The sequence below is a fragment of the Solenopsis invicta genome, chromosome 5, assembly GCF_016802725.1.
Source record: "Solenopsis invicta isolate M01_SB chromosome 5, UNIL_Sinv_3.0, whole genome shotgun sequence".
Classification (NCBI taxonomy): Eukaryota; Metazoa; Arthropoda; class Insecta; order Hymenoptera; family Formicidae; genus Solenopsis; species Solenopsis invicta.
In genome coordinates, this window is record NC_052668.1 from 14934630 (window position 1) to 14950922 (window position 16293).

General features: G+C 27.3%; 3 protein-coding genes across 3 annotated transcripts in view; 1 reads left to right on the forward strand and 2 right to left on the reverse strand.

Moving 5' to 3' along the window:
• The first annotated feature begins 262 nt into the window (after positions 1-262).
• Positions 263-2164, forward strand: LOC105207049. Its single transcript, XM_026130938.2, has 3 exons — positions 263-594; positions 1109-1275; positions 1355-2164. The coding sequence occupies exons 1-3, from the start codon at positions 381-383 to the stop codon at positions 1937-1939; spliced, it is 966 nt and encodes a 321-aa protein (XP_025986723.2). The 5' UTR covers positions 263-380; the 3' UTR covers positions 1940-2164.
• LOC113003327 (cyclic GMP-AMP synthase) lies at positions 768-9577 on the reverse strand. Its single transcript, XM_039449088.1, has 11 exons — positions 9169-9577; positions 7333-7468; positions 7104-7268; positions 6654-6745; positions 6430-6565; positions 6125-6268; positions 4911-5078; positions 4587-4709; positions 4333-4519; positions 4111-4194; positions 768-1935 (listed from the first exon to the last, which is right to left on the reverse strand). Exons 2-11 carry the CDS (start codon positions 7453-7455, stop codon positions 1907-1909), a joined length of 1251 nt encoding a protein of 416 aa, XP_039305022.1. The 5' UTR covers positions 7456-7468; positions 9169-9577; the 3' UTR covers positions 768-1906.
• Positions 9578-10012: 435 nt separating this feature from the next.
• LOC105203201 (uncharacterized protein C1orf112) overlaps positions 10013-16293 on the reverse strand; it is a 32326-nt gene continuing 26045 nt past the window's right edge. Inside the window, exons 3-14 of the mRNA XM_026141479.2 lie at positions 16004-16150; positions 15014-15237; positions 14379-14533; positions 13772-13956; positions 13462-13607; positions 13202-13295; positions 12795-12975; positions 12275-12506; positions 11612-11939; positions 11258-11458; positions 10719-11129; positions 10013-10379 (exon numbers count right to left, since the gene is read on the reverse strand). Coding sequence (XP_025997264.2) covers positions 10149-10379; positions 10719-11129; positions 11258-11458; positions 11612-11939; positions 12275-12506; positions 12795-12975; positions 13202-13295; positions 13462-13607; positions 13772-13956; positions 14379-14533; positions 15014-15237; positions 16004-16150 — 2535 coding nt within the window. The 3' untranslated portion in view covers positions 10013-10148. The remainder of the gene's footprint in view (positions 10380-10718; positions 11130-11257; positions 11459-11611; positions 11940-12274; positions 12507-12794; positions 12976-13201; positions 13296-13461; positions 13608-13771; positions 13957-14378; positions 14534-15013; positions 15238-16003; positions 16151-16293) is intronic.

The following is a 16293-nucleotide window of genomic DNA, read 5'->3' on the forward strand; positions in this document are numbered from 1 at the left end:
ATGATTTTTAAATTACTCTTTATAATTTTCCTTAAATTCTCTATTTCTGTCTCTCTCTTTCTTTATTTTTTGATGATTTTTTAACTATTCCTCTTTTTCCGAATTTATATATACTATAAATGAATAGAATAAAAATAAATTTTAAAAAATGTTATAAATGTTTAAATCTATTTCTTTCTACTTTTTTTTATTGTTTATTTAATAATACTTTCTCCTAGATTTTTTTCATTTACTTTCTATATTTTTTGCCTTATTTTCATTTACTTTATTGCAATTTTCATAATCTTCCCTTTTTCTTTATCATTGATGGATTATTATTTAGAGTGGAGTAGATGTAACTAATTGAAAAATAAAAAGGGAAGAAAAGTGTATAAGTTATTATGAAGATTGAAACGTTTGTATTCTTTGATCTGGAAACGACTAATCTTATTCAAGCAAATTTCATGCCAAGAATCACAGAAGTTGCTTTAGTTGCCGTCTCGCGAGAATCAATATGTAGCTGCAACAAAAATTCACTACCAAGAGTCTTGCATAAACTGGTTCTCCCAGTTAATCCACAAAGAATCATACCACCACATGTGGAGGACATGACAAGTGAATTATTTTTATTCTGAATTTTAATCTACAGCTTCTAAAGTACAAACACTTAAAGGGAATATTCCTTGACTTATTTTAGGAAGAAAAGAAATGACAATATGTCCCAAACTACTTTATTTTCCAATTATAAGGTATCAAAGTTGAGAAAAAAAATATAAATTTTCAAAAATCTGAAAAACGTTTAAATGTATTTTATTTAAATTTAGTGTATGTACATGTAATAATAAGAATCATTTTCCAATGCTGATAAAATATTTGTAGATCCACCACTGATGTGCGCGTGGATAATCATACTAAATTTTGAACAACGAATGCTTATAGGACTTTTTCTTCCAAAAATAAATTGAAAAATATCCTTTTTAATTCTTTTTCACTTAGGAATTACCTTAAATAAATAAAAGTTAAGAAAAGAAAATAATTTTTAAATGGCTCATCCATTTTTACTTGCTACTATTAGGTACTATTATTTTTACAATTGTGATAATATCATAACTATTTTATTATTTTGTAGAATTATATCATCATGAGATGCAACTATTGCAACCTTACGAAAAAGGAAGCTACGAGTTGATAACATATTTTTTGCAACGTCTTACACCACCAATTTGTTTCGCAGCGCACAACGGTGACAGGTTCGATTATCTGGTATTCCTAGAAGAACTCAATCGTATCAATAAAGTAATTGATTTATATACTAGTTAGCACTTTTATGATCCTTTATTTCATTTAATAATAATTTCTGTTTTGCTTATTAAAGATACTTGATAACGAAATTCTCTGCATCGATACATGGAAAATGTTCCAAGATTTCTCTAAGAAAAGAAAGTTGGAATCAAAGGAAGTCCAAGAATTATTGAACGATGAATACAACGACTCATTCTCTATATTGAATATGGATGTAGATGAGGATATAGATATAGTAACGGTGAAAGAACCTACAATTGATGTCACGACGACATCCACTGAGCAATCGATATTTCCTTGTGATAAATATACCAAAATTATAAACAGTAAAATACAGGAACATAGTGATTATGTTGCTCAATCTTGGAAAAATTTTTTACAAAAATCAAATGAAAAAACTCCTAAAAATCAAATAATAAAGTTGGAAAATGTCCCGCAGCGGCCTTTCAAGAAAAACATTCCAAAAAGGTTAAATTTTAAAAGTGAGAAGCCGAATGGTTTGAAACAGTGTGACATTTATGAGTACATGTTTGACATGAAAATTGCGGGTAATCATTCAGCCGAAGCAGACTGTATCGTTATGATACGCTGCGTCATCAAAATTGATAGTTTCTTCCTTAATTGGTCAGACAATCACGCAACTCCATTGAGACGCTGAAAAAAAACGTAATAAAGTGTTTTAATTAATCGCAAATAATAAAAATGACATGAAAACATTAACAAAAAGAATACAAACAATTGTCATGGATTTAAGGTTACTAAAGTCGTGAGTTTTACTGACAGAATACGATTTTTTCCACCATACTATTTTTTTCTGATTGCCCTTACAAATTAAGGCTAGTAAATTCATAGTCGATTCTTATATTTAAGATCGTCTCAAGTACTATCATAAGATGTCGTCAATTAATCAGAATATTAGAATTACTCAAGACTCTTGAAATAAGATTCGATTATGAATACTAGCCCTAAAAGTCTTTATCTACAATTACTGTACGGCATTAATATAGTCCAAACTGATTTCTACTGGAAATGAAATAAATTAAGAAATTTAGATTTATAAAACAGATTGTATTCTTAATACAAAATGGTGTCTACAGCTGTCAACATGTGCTAGTATTTACTTCATTCAAAAATTTTGCAGTGCATTTATTCAAAATAAAATGGTTTTGAATGCAGATAATATCAAAATATAATGTTGAGTTATTAAAATCATATTTAAATACCTAATATGAAAGATTAATGTGTTTGAAAATTTATGCATCTATACGTGTATAATATTGATGTTATACTAACATGCAGTGATATATTAATATTTCGTAAATTGTATGCATGTATTGTATAAATTGTGTAAGTCATTCAGTTGATAAAACTCATGACTTCAGCATTTCTCTCAAGACATAAGGCTAGTGTCAATAAAATTTAAAATAATATTTTTAAGAAATATTTTCTTAATTGTAAAAGTATATTACTCTCTCTATATTAGCAATATTAGAAATAAAAAATTATAAATATTATTATAATTCAATATGGCTAATATAAGACGAGGGATTAGGTGCCTTAATTTTAATAAATTATTTACTAAATTAAAAAATTTTATTCTTAAATTGTCTTCAATTTATATCTTTAAGATATACATACATACGTACATACATACATACATACAAACATATATATATATATATATATATATATATATGTTTTGAAAAACTATTTAAGTTTTTTTTATATAAGAATGAATTATATATATCAAAGATGAATGTTACTTTATTTCAAATCTAACAAGGTGCAATGTGTAGTGGATAAGTGATAAAACTTTACACTTCTAATTCAATATTTAAAAATGTTAGAATATAAATATTTTTCTTCAATAAATAATAGAATATATATTTTCTCTTGTCCAAAATATTTTTTATACGGGAATAAAAAGAAAAATATAATAAAACTGTCTTGCAAAGATATAATTGTTATAGGAAAATTCGGAAACACTACATTAAGTTTGTTTTAAGAGACTATTTATTACTACAATGTTTTGCATAATTTTTTTTTCGTAATTATATACATATGTCTCGTATGAAAAATATTTATCAAAAATATTTTAACTAGTCGACATCTTTTTAACTGCTGTAGTAAAATTATATCTGTTTTATGAAGTATGTTTTCATAAAGATTTTAATAGTAATAAAACTAATGTGTTTTAGCATCTATAATATTAATTTTTTAGATGTTTAATGTCATTTATATGTCATGATAAATATATATGTTTATCTTTTTATAAGTTTGATATGAGAATAGCATAATACTAAAAATATTTTCTTTTATGTGCTAAATAAATTATTTTATCTATTAGAGAAACATTACTATGTGTGTTTTTAATATATTATTCCTTCAAAATGCGAATGAAAACGGGATCAATTTCAAATTAATTAAGCTTCATAACTGAAAAAAAAAATTTTGTCTTGGACACTTTATTTTTAACACTTTACTTCTTTCACATATTGTTTTCCATCAGGTTGCGAACTTTAATCGGGGATTTTTAAATAATTTTTTTATGAATTTCGTATAAAAGGTTATTCTTCTATAGTTTCGACTTTTTAGAACCAACTTCTCATGTATGAATTGTATAAACACAAATAGTGTTAACTAATTAGTCTAATTACTAAATAATTTGTATAGGTATATAGAAAGCATCTTAACTAATTCCGTGAGTTAATAATGTTAATTTAATAGATTTGATAGATTTCTTCCTTAAGATGTGTATGTGCGTGCGTGCATGTGTGTGTGTGTGTGTGTGCGCGCGCGCACGCACACACACGCAAATATAACACTTACCAGTTTCAGATTCGGATTCCAAATCGGATTTCGCTGTTGATACACATTCCATATTTTTCAAACAGTTCAATTGCTCTCTATTCACTATAAGTAATCAAAAATTTATATGAAATATTGTGACGTTAATTTTTTTCGTTTTAAAAGAAATCAAAACCAATTTTCTGGTTGACCATACATAGTTAACTCGTATTATACTTATTTAAAGTAAAGCTTAGTACTCACAAACAAATTTAGCTATCGCATACGGATCATGTCCGATATTTGTCTCGATACATTTTAAAATACGGTCTATTCTGCCTTTCATCTTTATCACTTCCGCATTTTTTATATTCTCCAGCAAGTTGAGATCATCATCCCAATAATATCTTATGCAATGATTGATAAAAGCAACGCGAAGCTTTTTTAACATCTGTAAGTATATGGTTATTACTTTATTATTTTAATGAAAAAATTTTTGAATTTTAGCAATACATTACCGTGAAAAATAAAAAAGTCAATGAATTTTTCTGAGAAGTATGAAAAAGTTCTTTTTCATTGTAACATAATGTTTCAAGATAGTAACTTGCAACACTTTCCCACTTTTGGGTATCTCTCAATTTCTATAATACAGAAATAATTATATAATATATTACAATAAAAATAAAATAGTACTATAAATAAATAAAAACGTTTTATTCATAATTTATTAAGAAAAATAAAAAGGGATAATTACATACAGTATATAAAAAATAATCTAAAAATTTATTCGTATTGTTACAAATAAATTGATGTTTATTATTCCACGATATATATTATTATACCTTTAATTGACGTATTACAGGCTTCATATGCTGATAATAGTGGTCTTCTAGCAATTTTTTTTCGCATTCGTAAAAGCATAATCGCCAATAACGATAGGGAATATCACCGAAACCACCTCTGTTGTCTAAAGGTTTGGGAACTGCAGACCAATATCGGTTTGGATGTGACTGTGAAACAGAAAATAATTAGTAAAAGCATGCTATTTAACTATTAAAATGCTGTAAACTGTAGTTGTTTGTTGTTTTTCTCTATTAACCCTTAACTATATTATATACGAGGTATAAACATACGTACTCTATCACACAGAATTACACAAATATTTTTTGCGTAACAAAAACGTAGTTTAAAATTATTGTTATTTAGAAAAAAATTATTCTAAAGTTAACGTTGTTAAAAATTAGAAAAAAAGCTTTGTTTTCATTACTAGTGCTCAAACTTTATTTTCTGTTATATAATAAATGATTTATACTTTTAACTTCCGAATGTTTAATTTTTACACTAGAGCAAAAAACACTAACTTCTTAAATATTATTTCAGTTAAAACTTTTCTATCAAAATTAGGGATATGAATTAAATTACTCCATGGATGTACTTATTTGGCAAATATAGTTGAGAGATAAATTAACAAAAAAATAGAGTATTAACAAAATATTTCTACACGAAAAGAATTAAAGAAAAACATTAAATAAAAATAATCAAAATATAACCTAAGTATATTATATATCTATACACTATACTATGACTAAGATAACTTTTATTTATTTTATTTTGATTGAGAAAAATTACTTTTCGTCGATAACGATGTCGAGAATTACGGAAACGGCCTTACGATTCTTTAAAGGAATTGCAGACCAACAATTATCTGAATAACACTAGAAAACAAAATTAATACACACATATCATTCAATTTCTTTAACTACTAAATTGCAGCAATTTGTCGTTTTTTTTCCTATTAAATTCTGGCGTAAGGAAAATTACCGAATATTAATTAAGTTTGATTATTTTCATAAAAAAAATTATTATAAACAAAATAAAAACATATCTGAATAAATGATATATATAATAAATGATGGCTATACTTTAAACGGCGATACTAAAAAAATTACTTTTCCAAGCAATATAATATCTTATTACTTTTGCTTGATGAAAAAAATAAACATATACGACAAATTTTTTATTTCAATCCGACTTCAATTTTATATATTATACGTACTTCTAAAATATCCAGTTTCGAACATCTTGGTGGCGGAGTACGATTCGGAAAAACTAAAACGGGAACTACATCGATGTCAATGGTTTTTCCATTTGGAGATTGGCATTTTAACGTAAACGCTGGTCCCGATTTTTTCATCTTTATCTAAAGCCAGAAAAGACAATATTATTTTAGCTTTTCCTTCTTGTGACACATATTCAACTTGCTAAGTTTATGTTAGTATAAATACAATTGATACTAATCTGCAATTTTAATCGATTTTGTTATCTAACTACTAATAATTATAATGTTAACATTTTACTTACTGGTGCATGACCATCAAACTTAATTATATTATTTTCACCATTAGCGTTGGCCACTTTACTAAAAATTCCTTCCATCCAAGTGCGAAATTTTTCTTGATTCAGGTATGACTGCTCATCAATAAAACGATTTATTTCTCTGAACAGAAAATAGATTTGTCTCTTTTTCATTTTACAAATTTTAGATAAAATGGATTTCTATGTTAATGCAATTAATATTTACTTACTGATATACTTTAGGATACTTTGAAGTATAGTATGAATATCTGTCTTTCCAATCGGTATGTATTTTAATGAAACCGGGCTGATCTGTAGAAAACTAAAATGTAATGAATATTAATTAATTAATTATAATATATTTATTCATAATTATTTGTGTTAATTAGATAATAGGATATTGTTTTGAAAAACTGATAAGAAAACACGTTCCTATTATTTTCGCTAATATTATTAAATATATTTGTCTTTTAATGTATTTTATTTTATTAGTACGTAAAATTTTTAACATGTGTAATATACATATCAATTAGTGTAATCGCAATGAAAATAATTTTACATATAAAAATAAGTAGATTAAAGAATAAAAATTTTTTCATATAAATAAAAATGATATCTTTGCGTTTTCTTAAAGTAATTCCTTAAAGATGTATATTCATTGATTTAAAAATCAAGTTTACCCGTTGTTCTTTGATGGGTAAGTTAATCACAAAATTCAAATCATATTCTTCGGGTTGTCCATATCGAGTTCCTTTGTAATAACTTCCGGCCCATACAATTCTTTGAAATGTATTAGCGAACAGCGGACTTTGCTCTTTCATTGCGTCTATTAACTTGTCAAAAAGCTGCAGCATACATTAGAAATACAATATATATCAGCGTAATTCACAATTTTAATCTTTACGATACCTGTTCCAAAAGCCGATTATTATACTTCATGTCATCAGGATCCATACTTATAAATCGTTTGCTGATTTTATTGAATATCGTATCATCAACCAAATACTTACTAATATCTTCGACTGGCATCATAGTATTATATAAGCTGAAAATTTGAAATTACTTTAAAATTTTATAATATATTTACCTAATATAGAAAATATAATAAAGATATACAAAAAATTAAATTTAGTATAAAAGAATGGTTTTAAAATGAAATTGCATTTCTTCCTTTCATTTTGCATGTATTTAGGAAAAATTTATTTTCTAAATATTATTTTAAATATTGCAAACTTCTTTGTCTTTTGTGACTGAAACAAATATTTCAGTAAATTTAAAATTGTATTTTATTAAATATTGAAACTTGTATTCGCAATGTGAATCTTTGGAAAAAAATTCATTAATCAGCATTTTAATTATAAACGCATATGCAGTTTTATATGTATTATCCACGTTTACGTTTGCTTTAATTATTACTTGATATATTTTTTCTGCAAATTATGAAATCATCTTGCGCACAATAAATTGCTATCTATTAGAAATGTTGAAAAAAGAATACGATTAATATGGGGGTATTTATAATATGCGGAGATATCAAATTTCCACTGATTACATTTCTTTATTTCACATTTCATTCATATCCTTTTGAGGCATAAAATACGTTTTTAAGCAATAAATTAAAAAATTATTTAGTGCTGGACCTATCTCAACTACCTTACATGTATATATATCATTTCTACACGTTTTATTGATATGGATTGATATTTTTGGCATTTTTGTTCGAATGTGACTCACGCATTATATTGACGTAGAACGGAAAACGTGATAAGAAATATACTTTTTGAAATTTTCTTCAAAGTGTACAGTTCCGTCTGTATCAATAACGTAAAATTAATCTATATTTACTATCATAAATTTCAGATAAGAGATGTTTGTCACATTACGATTGCGAACAATTTGTTTCTTGTGTGCCGATAATTATAAAGAATAAGATAATTATACTATTCCCTCACGTACGTATGCATGAATACGTACGTGAGGGAATGTATCAATATACTGCTCATGTATTTCAATCGTCGATTCATGGATTACTCGGAAGTTCTACATTATCAGTTTTATAAATAGACAGTATTTTATATTTCATACTTCAATATTTGAATAATGTCAAAATTAATTATAAAGTTTATTTCGTAATTTATTTTCAATTTTTTATAATTCTATGTTAATTATATAAATAATCCAGTAAACAAAAAATATTAAATGTATAAAAATATTGATCTCATGTATACTTTTAAATATTTCAAAATAAATTGTATAAACATTTTAAAAAAATTATTTAATACATAAGTCTTTCCGAAACATTGTTGAAATGTTTTAAAATTATTTAATACATAAGTCTTTCCGAAACATTGTTGAAATGTTTTAAAAACGTGATCTTCAAGTCATGAACCAGGATCAAAGTTGTTTTTAAACTCACTGACTCGCGTAAAAAAAGAGTCGATCTGCGACCCTCTTCTCCTACATAGGCGACCGCGCCTCTAGATTGATGTTGCATACAACGTTAAATTTGACATTTAAAAACATATATATTATTAAATATCATTGTAATAATATGTAATAATAAATTTATGTTTATTGGGAAATCACAAAAAAATTATATTTCATTAAAATTCGTAAAAATCCATATAACCATCATTTTGTAGATGAATCGATTCATCTATAGTTTTCAAATTATTATCAATAATACAATAAATCCTGTATTCTACATTTAAATCTATCAGAATTGTTTATTTTATTTGTACTTACCAAATAGAAGGTGCAAACAAAATGCAAACTTTGAGAACGAGCAGTAACTGCTGAACGAATTTACTGCAATAATACGATTTTAATAATTCAACTTATTAAAGTTGCAGAATTGCTACACTTTCTTTATAAATAATTATTTCGTTTTACAAATATTTTCTACACTGTAATATTGTAAAATACTATGCATAAAATTATGTGTTAGATTAGATTGGACTTGTACACGTATCAGATTAAAACTGATGTGCACTAACCGGTTTTGTAGCTTTATATACGTGGCAAATTATTGAGTCACCGTCGGTATATGAATACAGATGGCGTGAGTAGTAAAAAGATTGAGTGAATAAATTGATAAAGTGAATAAAATTTCTAACTCGTGGTATCCTATGAGATTCAATCCTTTTCAAAAACACAGATGGCTTGAATAAGTTTTAAATATATATTTTAAAAAGTTTAAGTTCTTTTACAAATTAAATATTATATATCAGCAAAGTTGTAAAAAATTTAAAATGTTATGTAATTTACATTTTTTTTTAAATTTAGATATTTTGTAAAAAAAAATAGTTTTGTCTATCACAAAAGAAAATATGTAACAAAATAATAAAAATATTCCAAAATAATTTATTCATGATTTTAATTTTCAGCATGTATTTATGATTTTTAAATTACTCTTTATAATTTTCCTTAAATTCTCTATTTCTGTCTCTCTCTTTCTTTATTTTTTAATGATTTTGTAACTATTTCTCTTTTTCCGAATTTATATATACTATAAATGAATGGAATAAAAATAAATTTTAAAAAAATATTATAAATATCTAAATCTATTATCTTCTACTTTTTTTTACTGTTTATTTAATAATACTTTCCCCTAGATTTTTTTTATTTACTTTCTATATTTTTTGCCTTATTTACTTTATCGCAATTTTGATAATCTTCCCCTCACTGATGGATTATTATTGATCGCAATATATCTCAAAGAATTATCAGTTCCGCGAATTTTCGTTTCCCTGAACTCGGAGAATTTTTTCGAGAACGATTATCAGTTTTCTACACATCGCTTCACTGATAACAGCCTGATTTTCTAACACCCTTTTCAATCCTTTGTGTAAATCTTCCGCCTGTTCGTCCAGCTGAGTTAACATCGGAGCGGTGATTTCGTCACATGAGTTTTTCTCTTCTTCCAGCTTCGGTATCTTCTCTTCTCTTTCGGTTTCCTTGTGTTCATTTATTCTTATTAATATTTTTTCTCTTTCGTATTTCATTATACATATATTATATATTTATATTACATAGTGTCCATATTATTTAAAGTCTCATTTAATATAACTTTTAATATAATTATGACCGAAATTACTACTTGTTAAAAAAAAAAATTCAAAACTATTTTATATCAAAGAGAATATCTTCCATTACGGGATAATAAAATAATCTTATATTACAGATCACTGCAAATGGTTAGATCTGCTTATGCACAAAATACAAATTTCAAATAAAGAAATAGATTTTAAAATAAACATTTTTATTTTTTAATTTAAGTCTTGTATCATACTTACATTATATTCATGACATCTATGTTCATCGTTGCGATTTTGGACTGTTCTAATCAAGTATCTAAGATAATCCTGCACGTTTGTAAAATTCTTGAAGATATAGTACGGTCTCGAGGATAAGTAGGCTTGCATAACATTGCTGATGCCGGGTAACTTTGCCAAAGCCTTTGCTATTTTAGCGACCAGCTGCTCTAGGCACATATGCCCCACGTGCTCGAAGGTCTCTAGGGCATCTTGACTCACCCAGGGATTCTCGTTTTCCAGTAAGTGACTAAACAATTCGATCAAAGTCGATGCAACGCTTTGAACTCCGCAACGGCCGAGATTCTCAACATTTCGTCGTAAAAAATGGCAGATCTTGATCTGTCCTCGAGGCGGTAAATGGACGCATGAAATTGTGACGGACGTCAGAATCTGAAATGTCAAATGAACATATATATACAACATTTTGTTCTAAAACCCTTATAAGTTCTGTTGTTACCAAGAAACTACTTTTTCATATAACAATTATAATAATTAGATAAAATAAATTTTTGTTATACCGCACAAAAACTGTCATCCTGAAGATTTCTAAGGCGAGTAGCATCAAGCAAGATAATAACCAAGTCAGACAGTAAATCCAACTGCTTGCCTTCACAGTCGCTAATCGCATCCGCAACAAAACTCCATAATTTAATTAAGACACTGATAATATCTTTGTTATCAGTGTAATCCACTAGTGTCATAATAGACACGATCCGCATCTGAGAATCGATATAAACAGAAAATTTGTTTCTAGATAATTTAAAATTTAGCATAAAATAAATTATAAAATGTAATTATAAAAATTTCTAAAAAAAGGTATCAAACAAACTTTATCAAACAAACTTATTGACGTCTCTAATACTTTAGCGTACAAGATGCTTCCAATTGCGAGTAGAAGGATGTTCTTGAAAGTCTAAGAAAGCCTTCGGCAAGTCCTCGATTTTACGCTTTAATCGTTCCGATGAAAAAGATTTGGTTTTTGCCATTAATAATTGCAAAATAGATGCATAATAATCCACATCTTGGTCGATAAGGTTGTTGAACAGAGTAGATTTCATATCTTCATTTAACAGATCATACAATCTGACAATTGTGTTATCTAGCATAACTGCTTCTATGCTATCGGGCCGTTCTATCAAGGTGGCGGAAATTTTTATTAGATGTTTAACGTGATCGACGCACAGTTGCGAAGAGCCGAGTCTTAAATAAATAATGATATATATAAAGAATTAATACCGAGATTCGATCAGTTTACTTTTACTCAATATTAATCAATGTATTATTAATCTAATAATTATTTTATTTATATTTTTCACATTTTATTATACACATACACACACACACACACACACACACACACACACATAATCTGTTACATTATATTAATATAATGAGTTATTTTTATCACTAATCAATAAATGTAATATATATTCGACAAATTAGTAACTTATGAATCGATGTACTAAAATTCTGTTAAACAATCATTAATGTTGATGTTAATATAGCGATACTGGTGATTGCATTTGCTTGCTTACCTGCCAATAAAGCACCAAACATCTGAACTTAGTAAAGAACTCCAACGGTGACCGGACAATAAATGTTTTAGTAGAAGTAATTCAAGCGCGTAAAAACCTTCCGGAGGAATTTGACTAATCAAGTTACAAATGGGTACTAGAGTCGCCTCGTAAATGCCAACGAACCGCGGTCCTTCGTCGATTCTGCGAACTCCCGGTAGTTGTAGATCTCCGACGCAGATTTCTTCTTCAACTATTACCCAATCAAGAACAAATGAGTGATAGAAAAACAAGTGTCCACTTCATTAATTGCAAGCTTAGAAGAGCAGTTGTTGTAATTAATTCAACGCATGTAATTATAGTTTCTTTTACACTTTACAATTTTTAAATTCAATTTTTAAAAGTAACTTTTAAAATTATTAAAATTCTTAAAAATTTCAATATTTTAAAAATTCTGTTAAAGATTTATATCAAACTGAAAACCCTTAAACTACTTGAAATTCTTAAAATCCTTACAATTGTTTTTCTTTTTATTACTTACGATATTCTATGTATGTGAAAGCAACGTCTAAGATTGAATCTGATCCTAAAGACCACGTGCAATGATGTTCGTATGGCATGTCATTCAGTTTCTTTATAATAGCAATCGTCAATAAATGATAATTTAATTTATATACAGATTGATCACGTGGAACAATTTGCCTTCCGTACTCAAAATATATCTGAAACACATACACAAATAATTATAATTATATCATTTTGAAAAATCAATTTTTGTTCCTTATTACACAGAAAAATATAAAAATAACAAATTTGTATAAATTATTTCGTACTATTTCGGATAAACTTACATCACTTACAATTTCACAAAGAATTAAGAAATGTGCGAAACTGCTTATAATAACGTAAAATGATTTCTTTTTAATGCTTAAAATTTTGATCATGTACCTGCTTAAAATCGTCATGACGGAAGATAATATTTAAAAGAGACGTAGCGGTGACCAAAATTATTCTTTCGCTACCTTTTGTTAAACAAGAGTATCTGTAAAAGAAGTAATAATTATGTAGTTTATTTAATACAATATCATTCGTTTATATCTATAATTCTAATTCATAATAACATATAATGATTTTATGCGATACACGAATAAGTAATTGTTAAACCTAATTTTCCACCCAAAATTGGTGGTTAATGATAGAATCGTTACCCGTGCATTCGTGCCAGAAGTTCTACCAAGTCTGATATCGTTTCGTGCGTGAGAGATGCGTCATAAGACGATGTTAATTTTTCGAGAATTCTCAGCAAACGCATAGCAACCATTACATTTCGTTCTGCGTTCTTATCATTCTGGTCCTGCATCATTTATTATAATTACCGCCAGCTCGTATAGAGATAAAGATGTATATAATATATACATTTAATTAATATTTAATAATCTAATTGATAATTAATAAATGATAATTGTAAAATGCACATATTTCAGTTCAAGTGAAAATAAATCATATGACACAATATACCTTGACGGTGGACAAAAGGCAAGACACGTCCCTCACCATTCGAGCGAGGTGTGTCGAGACGTTGCTTGATTTTATTTTATTCTGATAAACAATGGCCAGTTTGGCGAATGCCTCGGACAACTCAACGAACGTCTTGGTGTCCATTCCGTTCGCCATAGAAGACATGTTACCGTACGCCTCGACCACTGAGAAGTCAGTACAATTATTTAAAACAAAGTATACTATTAAAAGTAGTTTTTAAGATTACAATAAGATATTTGTTTATAAATATGACAGAAAAAAGAAAAAAAGAAAATCACGAATCATTTTTCTATTAAGAGAAGGTCGACACAAAAACTGACTGAAAAACTTGTAAGAAACTTGCGCTTTGCACTCAGAGAGAGGGAGAGAGAGAGAAAGAGAGAGAGAGAGACACTTTATTTCTGAAATAACACATTTCCAATTTTTCGCAATTGTTGACATATTTAATTAATTTATGAATTTTTGCAAAAACACGTACGTATTTTATGTCTGTTATCGAAAGAAAAATCTTTAGGAGTGTTCAAGATAAGACTGGAAATAATCTGCGGGTTAAAGAATCGTTACAGCGTAATGGGATCGCTTTCACCTTTCGTCAACAGCTCCGTTTCCGATTGCACGTCCGTGTCGAAGACGATTACGCCGTTCAAAGTGGCAAAGAATAGCTTAAAGACCATGCTCGACTTTGCAAACAGATTTCTCAATTCCTGCATCGTGCCGCTCAATAAAACTCCATATTTTGGGCTGCGTGATCAACAATACTTAGATTAAGCATTATTCAATAAATTATAGCTCCATACAGTTCCATAAAAATCACTAACAATTGTTCATTTATGAAAAAAATATCTTTGATACAATAGCAAATCGCAAAAAAATGTCGACATACGATATTAATAAACATTTATGATTGTAGAAATAAAAAAATAAAGAATCGTAATAAGAAATTGTGAATTAGATAGATTAAATCACAAATGAAAATTATAACCACAATGAGAGAAGTTTAGATACTTTAGATTAAATGAAATTGTAATGAGAACAAATACTAATAATAAAAATAACTATAATAATTAATTGATTTACATTTATATGGGTATTATTAAATATTCACTTTAGCAACATTTGGCCAGTTTATGATAGGAAAAATGAAAATTCGAGTGTTTCTCTATGAAAACTTTAGAAGCATAGTCAATTATTTAATGAAATGTATCGATATTTGGCAGATACCTGGCTTTGCAATGTTCAAAAATTATTCTCGTTGTTTCCGGTAGAATATCGCATAATGTTGCTACGCAGGCAGCTCGAACTTTCTTGAGCGCAGAAATGTGCTCCACACATTTCTGCCAAAAGATGAGAAGCTTATCACAAACTTGCAACTTACACTTGATGCCATCCAAATCCTCGAGTTTCGCATTATCGTCCGTTATTATATTATTTACGGCTTCCACGATCTTTGATTCATCGTCAAAAAAAAAAAGAAAATATTTTTATTTCAAAGTATTTTTATTTCAAAGTAATGCGATAAATATTTTGTCAAGTTACGAATACAGTTTACTTCGAAATGGCGCGACATAATAAAGAAATAATTAATCTTTAGATATGTAATTTTATAGTGAAGTCTATAAAAATTCAAACAGCAGAGAGGATTATAATAATTTTAAATTAAATACTATCGAGAGAGAAAACTTTGAAATTTAATATTATTTTGAAGGAAAAAAATTCGATTGAAGATATTGGTGAATATCATACAATTTATATAGCTTTATATTTCTACTTTACAACGCTGTATTTAATTTAAATTTCTATTATCCTGCTGTAATCAAAGAAAAAAAACTCTTTATAAGATAGGACCAATATGGCCTAACACTTATTGTAAAAAAGAAGAAAATATATAATTAGACCTGAGTACATAAAATACTACTGAATACATAAAATATTACTGAGTACATAAATAATAATCTAAATAGTACTTTTTTTAAAAATCTTTATTGCATTTACATAAATATTATATCTAAAATTGTCCCATATTTTAAATTAATGTTTAGAAATGTTTCCTACTTTGAATCCTACTTTCCTATATTAAATCAATTTTTAATTTTAGACTCAGCAAAAAATAAGAAAAAAATCACAAAACTTCGATAAGCCATGTAGAGTATAGTTACCTACGTTACATAAAAAACTGCTAAATAAGATATAATAAATTTTTTATAAACTTACCTGTAACAGAAAGTGTTGAGCTTTCGGCAAAACTTTTCGAAAAATTCGCTCGTCGAGAGACTCAGTTGAGCACACGGAAAAACATCGTTCCAGCGTTTGCAGTAAACGTTCAGTATCAAGAGTGAGACTTTTTTCTTCCAATAGGGCGTGATGATTGAAAGTTAATTAAGGATTGATCAACTTTATAGAAACATTATTTGAAAAAAGATGATAAAAAATATCAAAAAGAAAATATCTATTAAATACTTTAAATATAATTTTTAAAAGCAAGTACGACGCTGAAGAAATTC

Coding starts and splice junctions, on each gene's coding strand:
- LOC105207049 (XM_026130938.2), top strand. CDS start 381: ATGAAGATTGAAACGTTTGTATTCTTTGATCTGGAAACGACTAATCTT. Junction 595..1,108: donor ACATGTGGAGGACATGACAA/GTGAATTATTTT, acceptor ATTATTTTGTAG/AATTATATCATCATGAGATG. Junction 1,276..1,354: donor AACTCAATCGTATCAATAAA/GTAATTGATTTA, acceptor TGCTTATTAAAG/ATACTTGATAACGAAATTCT.
- LOC113003327 (XM_039449088.1), bottom strand. CDS start 7,455: ATGATGCCAGTCGAAGATATTAGTAAGTATTTGGTTGATGATACGATA. Junction 6,269..6,429: donor AGTTTGATGGTCATGCACCA/GTAAGTAAAATG, acceptor TTCTGGCTTTAG/ATAAAGATGAAAAAATCGGG. Junction 1,936..4,110: donor GGAATCCGAATCTGAAACTG/GTAAGTGTTATA, acceptor GTTTTTTTTCAG/CGTCTCAATGGAGTTGCGTG.